The 11,570-nt window shown below is 36.3% G+C and overlaps 1 protein-coding gene across 1 annotated transcript; it reads right to left on the reverse strand.

Annotated features, from left to right (window-relative positions):
• Nucleotides 1–4,105: 4,105 nt before the first annotated feature.
• On the reverse strand, nt 4,106–6,744 carry LOC127656147 (sodium channel subunit beta-2-like). The gene is made up of 5 exons (XM_052144325.1): nt 6,702–6,744; nt 6,494–6,609; nt 5,841–6,075; nt 4,996–5,102; nt 4,106–4,895 (listed from the first exon to the last, which is right to left on the reverse strand). The coding sequence occupies exons 1-5, from the start codon at nt 6,742–6,744 to the stop codon at nt 4,752–4,754; spliced, it is 645 nt and encodes a 214-aa protein (XP_052000285.1). The 3' UTR covers nt 4,106–4,751.
• Nucleotides 6,745–11,570: the final 4,826 nt, after the last annotated feature.

Consider the following 11,570-nt stretch of genomic DNA (forward strand, 5'->3'; position numbering starts at 1 on the left):
TGTGTAAAGCATCCAAGCTATGTGACATCATATCTATGACTGGTGTGGCAAATAATTTGACTAAGCGCCAGTCATGGTTGGTTGGTTGGTTGATTAACTTTATTATCCACGTTGTGGAAAATTGTCTCTGGATTCACCATACAAACAATATATATATATATATATATATATATATATATATATATATATATATATATATATATATATATATATATATGTATATATAAATATACATATACATTAAAAAGGCATACAAAACAAGACAGAAGTCATCGATCCCTTGCATTTAAAATTTTAACAGCATTGGGCACAAAAGATAACTGATAAACGTTCTTCATTGCACGTGGTTGCCAATAACGTCTCCCTGATGGCAACAGGTGAAACTCACCATGAAGAGGGTGAGACACATCCCCTACTATCACTAAAGCCTTTTGCTTGAATTTACAAGTATATAGATCATTCAGATATATCTTGCCGATAATCTTACTGGCTTCATTTACAATCTTGGTCATCTTGACCCTGATTCTAACACTCAAATTACCATATACCACAAGGTAATGTTAAAAGTTAAAATACTTTCAACTAAATTTTTATAGACCATTTCAATTATGTTCTTACTCACACCAAAGTGAGTTAACCTCCTGATCAAATACAACCTTTATTGAGCTTTCTTACAGATGCTGTCAGTATTCTCTATAAAACTAAGTTGAGCATCTATGTGTGTCCCCAAATACTTAAAATTGCAAACAAATTCAATTGGATTCCAACAAAGTATTACAGGTTCCAACTTCAAAATATTCCGCTTATCTCCAGTAATTACCAATTATTTAGTTTTATCCACGTTTACCACAAGTGCACTCAGCTGACACCAATCAAAAAGGGCTTATATGTGCTCTTGGTATGTGCGAGTCCTACCTATCTCTCCTACTTGCAAAAGACCCACAAGAGCCACATCATCAGCATATTTAAAAAGACAAAACACCTTATTTATAATTGTAAACTCATTAATATACAAAGAAAAGAGTAACGATGATAAAATTGCTCCTTGTGGGGCTCCTGTGTTTGATATAATTATTCCAGACATCCAGCCCAAGGGGACGTTTAGAAAGAACATCTTTAATCCACCAAATAAGTCCCCCGTTAATCCCCAAATTAATCAATAGCTGCATAAGAATATGGATTTTCATTGTGTTAAAAGCTGACGTTAAGTCTAAAAACAAAGTCCTAGCATAGTTTGTAGTTTGTTGTACATGTTCAGCAACTGAATTATATAAAGTTAACACAGCATCACCAGTACCTCTAGCTTTTCTATATGCAAATTGCAATGGATCTGGAACGTCACTCACAGAATTCATTAGATGTCTCATGATCTCTCTTTCCATGCATTTTCCCAAAACAGATGTGAGGGCAATGGGTCTAAAATCCTTTAGCTGTTTAGCTCCTGGTTTTTTTTTTGGTATGGGAATGACAGTAGATATTTTCCATACATTTGGTACTGTTTTTGCATTTATTAAAAGCTGGAATAGTTTAGTAAAAACCCCAGTCAATTGATAAATACAGTCTTTCAATACCCGCCCATTCAGCCCATCAGGTCCAGGTGCCTTATTAGGCTTAATGCGAGACAAACAGTATGCAATCTCATATTCTTCCAGGGTAATATTCTCATTTAAAGGAATTTCAGGGCAAACCCTATTAGATTCAGATATATATTCCCCAGTATCAAACCTACTAAACAACACATTTAAATCATCTGCAAAAGATGCATTATATGAAGGAGTGGTGTAAATTTTCTTCCCCTTTCTTTCCATCATGACATTCAAACACTCCCATGCCTGCTTTGCATTACCCTTAAAAAAATTACTTTCACTTTTATTCTTATATTCAAGTTTAGCACTTTTAACCCCCCCCCCCCACCCACCCATGTAAGCGATGCATTGATGACTACAAGACAAAGCTGATGTGAATTTTATGTAAATCATGTGGACTTAATTCAGCATTTTCCATATTTGCCAGGTTTCCATAGGAGCATTATGTAAACTGTGGTTTGGTGTTTGTGACTTATTCATGGAGGTATGTCAGACCCAACATAGGCTTAAAAATGAAACACTACATTTGATTTTGAACAAAATGTGTTTGAGGTGAAAGTAATTTCTTATATTATGGGTCACTGGTTGTTTCATTTTAGTGTGTCTACTTTTTTCTTGTTTAAAAATGCTTATTAATAAAGTAAGAACATGTTTTTGTTTGCTCTCCAATGGTTGCAAGAATGATATGTGGACAGAAATGTCTGGTTCTGCTCAAGACAATTTACAATTGCATAGACAGCTAAACCTGTGAAGAGTTTGCCCGACATTGGTCTGATTTGGTTCTTATGTGAACTGAGTGAAAAACTGGAACTGACAGACAAATTCAGGTCTTAAGAGACAACATTTAAAGCACATTTGACCAGCTTGCTTCAAGAACAGCAATTACGCATTAGAATGATTACAGAGGAGAAGTAAAAAGCGAAATAAAGCAGCTCAAGGAGGATAGAGGGTGAGAACACAGATTTCAGGACATGAGGCAGGTGGGACAAACTCTTGATAGTACTGTCTATCCACTTTTAGAAAAGGTATCCTTTTTTGTGAAAATACAATCATCAGGAATGAACCCACTCAAAAAAATAAGATATTTGCTGCTTGTTCAATTCACTTAATCAACCTAAAACAACGCAATTGTGAAGTTTGTCGCAACTTGATTTCATTGTGTTCTACTCATTTAAATTTCTAAAATGGAAGTTTACTTAATTCATTTGAGTTCGGACTACATGAATACTTGTTGTGGTGATAATGTAGCATTGATAAAAATGGGCAGGGGATTTCCATTTCCCAGCATGCTTTGCATGGGACTCGATAAGGAGAGTAAATGTTAAAATTAAGCGTTATTTTATGTGCTTTTGTGTGAGATGAATATAAATGGGGATACCCGTTAGTGTTTAATTTTTGTTTATTTTTTCTGTTGTTGTTTAGAACAGTTTCTGTTATGTTGGAGATTTGGGGGTTACCATTATGGTAAAGAGTGGAGTTTGGGCTAACAATGAGGACAGGTAGCTATCATCCATGATTTTAATTGCTTGCTTCACTAAGTAATTACTGAGCTAGTTGTTTGTTAGTAAACAGTTACCAAACTACATTGTGTAATACTCTCAACCAGCATGTATTTAGCTTGCTAACATTCATTGTCACTAGTTAGCACAAAAAATAGCTGTATTTGAGATACACTTAAACGTCAAATTGTGTTGGGTTTACCCAATTCAACTACATTCTTTCTACACAGTGTTTGTGTCGAGATTATTACACATGGAACCACTGTCCATGACTGAATACAATTCTATGTTTCTAATATTTTAAGTGTAGCCAAAGTCCTTCCCTAACCTGTCCTTAACCTAAGTCTAACCCTGTAAAAGGTTGGTTGTTTTTTTAGATTACAATTTTGATTAAAATGTTCCAACACCCGAGGTTGGGAACCAAACAATTAGATTCAACTGGTAAAGCAACGTGGAATGAAATTGTGGTATCTTTCACGATCTGTAAACATAACACTATCAAATGGCATGTGGTCTTTGCTCCTTCATTGTCACTTTCTTTAGAACTGCACACTTTTTGTAAGAGGGACTAGTATGTGTGTTTCAGCCTCTAGATGGCTCCATGGTGTCTTGTTGTAACTTTATGCCCAGTATTTCCTGTTCACAAAACATCATGTGCTATTGATTTATTAAGTTAATTTTCCATTGTTTGTCACACTATTAAAGTTCTAATTTGTTGTTGGTTTCAGCTTAGTTTTGCTGTATGTGAATAACTTGAGCTACTATCTGTTCTACACCTGGTTCAAACATTACAGTGATGCTTGCTAGACAACTATATATAAGAATTCAGTCATTCATCTCTGCAATTAACACTCATCTCATGTCTAAGTGGGCAGATAGTGATGCTCCTGATGGACATTTTATCACTCAAACTAATGTACATTGTAATGTTGGACTTTCGATTACTTTCAACCTGGAAAACTGTTTAAAGTGGATAATGTAGGAGTACAGTTTCACTTTATAGTCAGGTATTTTCAAATTTTTTTATTGGTGTTAACATAATTTACCAGAAGATGTGAGTAATAACATTTCTCAAACAACTGATTCTGGGATTCAATAAGCATGTGTACGATAACAATGCATCATAAACATTATAAATAAATAAAATGAATATAAAAATAATATTTTCATATTTATGAGTTCTGCTCATACACAGAATATAGTTTTCCCCCCAGCATTTTAAAAGACTTTCCTCTTTTTTATAATCTATTGATTGAATGATTTGGTGTGTTTAGGTGTGCTTGTCAAGGGATTTTCCTATTATTTAACAGCATTCAACACAATTCTATCACAAGGTCACTCCTCTTCCATGGTGTCTATACTCAAGAACAAGCATCCTTCATTAAGCATGCACGATTTCTATATATAAAATGTGTGCGTTTCTATCTTGCTTCAACATCCATGATGTAAAGATGCATTTCTCAAATGATGGTATCAATGATGTTGAAACTTTCATGCATGTATGTTTTTGCCATATGCTGACCATTAGACACAAACTTGTATAGGTAACTATACAAGCACTCTCTTTGCTCTGTCCTGAATAGTCCTCTTCTGAACTTGCTCTGTTCACTTTTGGTGACCCATCCGGAAAGTTTTGTGTGATTTCTTCTGAGCACTGACTCTACTATCACACATAGACTTCAGGTAAGGTCTTGCAAACCACATTTTTGGACTGCAAAGTGACGATTAATTTCTTGCCTTGATGAGGCATTTTCAGCCGAAAGTCTTTAGTGAGCTTCTTGCTGCCTTGGGGTACATTCCTAACACAAACCTGGGGTAAACATGTAAAATAACTTAACTTATAAATATATGCATAATGACTTAAAACATACATCTTCTCAAGTGTATAACAAAAACATGAATTTACTTACATAGCTTATGCACAGCATGAGGAGTGCCAACACAAGTACTGTGATAGCCACCACAACATAAATTGTATCGTTTTTAGTTGATTGCATTTCCTCTACTTTAGGATGCTCTAGAAAAAAGACAAAACACACCAAAGTCAGATTTCTAGTTAGTCTATATTCATCTTTCATTGACAATTTTTGACTGGTCACAATATAATTAAGTTGGCCACTATAAGTATTTGGATATTTAAAGGTGCACTCAGTAACTTTGGTCTTTGTGTCATCTTGGACTTACATTGACACCTAGCAGCTTGGATGCGGCATCATTTAAAATCAATTTCAGTTTCAAATGCTATTGTAGAAATGAAGTATTCACAGTCAGCCATGATTACTTTAATCAATGAGTGAAAGTTTCAAACAACCGGACAGTAAATGAGATTAAGTGAGTAATATTCAGCAGGTCATGTGATTCTAAATTGGCAGCCCCCATGTGTGGACCCTCTCCATGTAGAATAAAACTGCTTTTATAGCATTCCTGATATGACTGGAGTCTTAATTATACAATTCATGTCTTTAAGAGTTAAACTTTTTTAATGAGGAAAGAATTACTGAGTGCACCTTTAAGTCTTAAATAATGTCATTTTGTTAGAGAAATTAATCAAACCAGGTGGCAAATGTGCACCTTTCAAGTAAAAACTTTCACACAAATATAGAAATTTGCTTTTTTTTTTAACATACTATAAATTAAGTTCTGGCATTGTTCATATGCAGAGCAAGATTTGTATGATATTTTGTTATCCAATCCATTATATTTCACATATTTCTAAGTCTTCAAATACTTGATCACCATAAGTCCAAAAACTTACCACAGACCTTTAGATGCACCTCGCCTTCCTGGTTCTGATGCCCGAGGGGAGCGTAAAGGAAACAGCTGTATATACCGCTGTCTTCTGTAGTCACATTGGGCAGAAGAAGGTACTTTGAGTCCTCGAGTAACTCTATATCTCGTTCAACGCCTTTATATTTTTTAACTTTGCTATTGCTTTGAGTCAGTTTCTTCATTACAAGACCAGTTAACTGCCTGGAAGGCTCTTTAATAACCTGTAGAAGAGATGTTCAGTTAAAATTACGTCAGATCAAATAAAAACAGCAGTACATCTCTTAAGAATCATCAGATGTAATAATATAAGGACTAATGTACCAAGAACTGCGCTGGTGGTAGCCTACCATGGCATAATTATTGTATCAGATGCATTGAAGGCTACTGATTAACTGCCATATTTGGTACCCTGCAGTACCATAGGCCTACTATCAACATGGTACATCAAAGAATAAAGCAGTATTAACATAATACATGTCCAAAAACATGGTAGGCTATCGCCAAGGTAGATGTAGATGGACCCTTGTCCAAAAACACGGTAGGCTACTTTTTGTTTGTGTGAAGCGTTGCAAGACATACATATTTTTCATCGATTAACAATAAACACATACAAAATGCATGATCAACTATAAACTTTACCTTGTACCATATCACCGACCGATACTGGACGTCGGGCTTAGCTGACGCAGCACAGCGCAAAAGGACGTCCTCGCCGCTAATGGAGAGAATCTCATGTCTGACACCATGCGTCACAGCTGCAACAATTGAAAGATATCATGTAACCCTGTATCAACTGGGTGACAATAGTCTCGTCAAGATAAATTAAAGTCAGGGGGTCGAGTCTTACCTAATATGACAAAGCAAAGGATTAACTCCGCGTAGTATTGCATGGTTCTTCTGTTGTTGTAGCTGGGTTTCAGTATTTATATACCCTGCCTACTTGTGTGTTGTGGGGAATCCCCAACGTTCACGTGCTCGAAAGTTAAATAATAAAAAAAAAATATGCTGCTGAACTGCAATTTAAAATACAAGTGGGATAAGCAGCTTCGCAATGTGCCGCCCGAAGGTTTTGATGCTTTTCATATCGCTGTGCATCTTTATTTTGCCGGGTAAGACATATTTCATGCAAATGTTCTCTTTGCGTTTTTGTCTTGACTTTGGTTGTTGAAGTATTTGACTTAAAGTTATTCGTCAAACAAGCTGCGGAATAGTGCAAAAATTGCTTACTTTTCTTACGCTGCATGAATTATTTGCAATATTAGTCACAGTGATTATGTTCTATTGGTTCTATTAATTTCCCCCGTGCGTTTGTCTAATTCTGTAGGTCTCTGTTGTTGTCACACCGAGACAGTTCTCTCGGTTGTGAGAAACATTGAAATACATGTTTCAACAAGGGTAATTCATTTTATAGATTTTAAGATTAAATATTTTTTAAAGAGAACAGATTAGGGTTAACGCTTCAATTTTTAGAAGTCCCTTTCATATAGGGAATTCCCCATTGCGACATGTTTTGCTTAAGCACGTGTTTCACCGTGTCAGGGGTTTCCACCAGAGGTGGGTGCATGTCACATGTTCACAAGCAAGTCTTAAGTCTTAACCAATAAATAAATAGAGGTTCATTTTTGAAATTATTTTGCTCTGAAAAGATGAATTTATAGACATATCTTTACATACATTTTTTATATGAATTGTATAACAGTAATGTGTTATACAATTATACACTCACCTAAAGGATTATTAGGAGAACCATACTAATACTGTGTTTGACCCCCTTTCGCCTTCAGAACTGCCTTAATTCTACGTGGCATTGATTCAACAAGGTGCTGAAAGCATTCTTTAGAAATGTTGGTCCATATTGATAGGATAGCATCTTGCAGTTGATGGAGATTTGTGGGATGCACATCCAGGACACGAAGCTCCCGTTCCACCACATCCCAAAGATGCTCTATTGGGTTGAGATCTGGTGACTGTGGGGGCCATTTTAGTACAGTGAACTCATTGTCATGTTCAAGAAACCAATTTGAAATGATTCGAGCTTTGTGACATGGTGCATTATCCTGCTGGAAGTAGCCATCAGAGGATGGGTACATGGTGGCCATAAAGGAATGGACATGGTCAGAAACAATGCTCAGGTAGGCCGTGGCATTTAAACGATGCCCAATTGGCACTAAGGGGCCTAGAGTGTGCCAAGAAAACATCCCCCACACCATTACACCACCACCACCAGCCTGCACAGTGGTAACAAGGCATGATGGATCCATGTTCTCATTCTGTTTATGCCAAATTCTGACTCTACCATCTGAATGTCTCAACAGAAATCGAGAATTTGTAGTGGAGATGAGTGGTACCCGGTGGGGTCTTCTGCTGTTGTAGCCCATCCGCCTCAAGGTTGTGCATGTTGTGGCTTCACAAATGCTTTGCTGCATACCTCGGTTGTAACGAGTGGTTATTTCAGGCAAAGTTGCTCTTCTATCAGCTTGAATCAGTCGACCCATTCTCCTCTGACCTCTAGCATCAACAAGGCATTTTCGCCCACAGGACTGCCGCATACTGGATGTTTTACCCTTTTCACACCATTCTTTGTAAACCCTAGAAATGGTTGTGCGTGACAATCCCAGTAACTGAGCAGATTGTGAAATACTCAGACCGGCCCGTATGGCACCAACAACCATGCCACGCTCAAAATTGCTTAAATCACCTTTCTTTCCCATTCTGACATTCAGTTTGGAGTTCAGGAGATTGTCTTGACCAGGACCACACCGCTAAATGCATTGAAGCAACTGCCATGTGATTGGTTGATTAGATAATTGCATTAATGAGAAATTGAACAGGTGTTCCTAATAATCCTTTAGGTGAGTGTATATATATATATAGATTAGTCAAAAAATGCCATTGAAACTTTTCTGTAGACAGTCAGTCAAAGTCTTCAGAAGTCATAATCACTATAAGAGCACTTGGATTTCGTCACAAGTCATTCTGTATATTTTATACTAGTCACGTTTTAAATAAAGTGCTGTGACTGCAAATCTGCCTGTTATGATTTTATATTGCCATCAAATGGTTATGGTTTATTGTTGACATTTGAGAAGGTTTAGAAAAGGCACACACACATTTAGATGTAATGTTGGGTCATTTCACACTTGTCGCGCTACAAAACACGAGCTTAATCATGAATCATTTTAATTTACTGACAACCCTCAAACATTTGAACAGTAAATTTACATATTAATCTTTCTGGATAATGAAATGATAACTAAATGATTTGCTTACCTTTTCTTGTGGTTTTTGAAATGTCTGATGAAATTCGAGGTTGTGGTGGTTGTATCAGATATTTTTGCATTGCATATTTTCATACTTTTTTTTTATTCACATGGTCCAATTTACATCTTTACATCCAAAGGAGATTATTTCGGGAACTCCACAATCATCTGTCATTTTGGCACGTTGTGAGTGCAGCATTAACTGCGCAGATGCAGAACAGTGGTGCTGGCGGGCTTTAAGCACATTTCATTACTTTTTATAAGTTATTGAAAATAGTAATAATAAAAAACATTCAAGTCATTGTCGAGTCATGCAGTTCAAGTCAAGTCTCGAGTCACTGGTTCTCAAGTCAAAGTCAAGTCAAGTCAAATAATTTTCTTTATTTAGTCAAGCAAGTCACAAGTCATGTAACTGGAGTCCCCCACCTCTGGTTTTCACACCTTTTGATGCAAATGACCCCCAAATGTAATGACTTACGAGGGACACCCAAAATTTAAAGGCATTTTATGTATAAAACCAATTTATGTAGTTTGAGAAAGATATTGTGCTATTACAACAACAATGCAGTTAAAGATGTATTGGGGCCCCATTTTGAAATCCCTTACCCTAGGTCACTTCAGCCACTGTTTAACTCTTGATCCTGAAGTGGCCATTTTCTGAATTCTTGCACAAGAGTTTAACATTTAAGTTTACATCCTCAATGTAAAGGTTTTGCGAGTTTGCTAGTAATCCAGAAAAGCAGCATGGAGTTATTTGTCCACAAAACAAAGCAATGTGATTCTAGAATTTGACAATTAGTGAAAATATTGAGAAAAAATGCCAATGCCCAGTTTGCTTTCTTTCAGTGTTGTCAACAGTCACAGAGAGAACAGAGTACTACACCTGTACAGGAGAATTGCACCATGTAGAATCTGAGCATGCTATGAAGAACCAGGAATGTGAGCAATATTGGTCTGTCCAGGACCATGTGAGTTGGCTGAAAAATCTGTTTAAATTATTACTATTTGATAGATTGAATGTGTAAAATAATTATTAGCTCATTGGCTTGCATGCTGGTTTATTTCCCCCAGTGCATCGGAACATTTGTGAAGTTCACCCCAGAGTGTCATAATCCATGCAAAGCATTAACCGCTGGGAGAATCACACTCACTGACTGCTTCAATATCACCTTGACTGTTATATGCGAAAGAGTAAGTCATTTTGTGTGCGCCACAAATCATGTCTTTTAAGAATCACTGTTTAAATATCATATTAACCAGCATACTTGTCTCTTTATGCTTTGCAGGAGTATTTGATTGAAAACCGTGTACATTTCTATGGTAAGCGTTGTCTTTCCCTATCTACTGTATCTGATGTATGTTTTATTCTTGGGGAACCACATCATTCTCTTACACAACATCTTTTACTTATTTGTAGGCAAAATGGTCCCTCACTCACTATCCAACCCAGTGAATAGAGCTCGCCATGGTAATACAGAACTAAAACACTGAAACCTGCAATTTTGTGCAAACTGTGACTTTGTATATACTGAAAATTATCTCTTGTTTTACATTTAACTTTGTGTGAACAAATGCAATGTAGTGCAGCAAGGTTTTATAAAGGGTTTAAATAAATTGTATCTACCACTCATTTAATTTGCTTATGTCTTTTTTTTAGGTGTTATCCTGGCCATTGCTCTGCTGTTTATAGTCATTGTACTGTGTGCAGGATGGTCTTATCTTCAAAACAGAAGCAATCGTCAAGACCATCCATTGATGTGGTGTGCATAATTGAGACTAAAGACCTTCAGAATCTGGACTATAAAGCATGTTTACTACATTAATTTTGGTGCAATTATATGTTTATGCTGCTATGCAAACCATTCTCACTTACTTACTTTGTGACGGTGGTGAACAACTCTGTGTATTTAAGTGAATCTGTTTAATTTATGATTGAATCACTCACTTCTAACGTCAAAGAGGCTCATTTGTCACCACCTCCTGCCATAAATATGCAATTTCCAGAAATGGTCACTGCACAGATCTGCGAGTGAAATAAAAATGGACGGTGAATCAAAATCCACACCACAATCAGCACTCTTGAAACTTCACTTGTCCAATCAGATTTGAAGAACTAACTGTTGAGTAAATTGCATATACATTTTTGTAAGGGTACAAAACTGTATTTATAAATGTTGAAGTTCTGTGACACTGTCTTAATCTACAGGTAAATAGCATTATACAAGCAAATAGTAAAAAAAAAAGCATATAAGAACTAAATGAAATAATACATTACCAAGTTGAAGGGAAGATTGTGACAAAATACACCAGTAAGTGTAATCTAGGAAATATGCTACATTTCTGTCATGCAAGTATATTCAGGAAATGCCCCTGTTATTGAGGAGCACATGAGGAAAGTGTCAAAAATGCATTATATTTATGTGGCAGGTACAATTCCCCAGCTCTAATAACAAATA

Source organism: Xyrauchen texanus, chromosome 15 (assembly GCF_025860055.1).
Source record: "Xyrauchen texanus isolate HMW12.3.18 chromosome 15, RBS_HiC_50CHRs, whole genome shotgun sequence".
NCBI lineage: Eukaryota > Metazoa > Chordata > Actinopteri > Cypriniformes > Catostomidae > Xyrauchen > Xyrauchen texanus.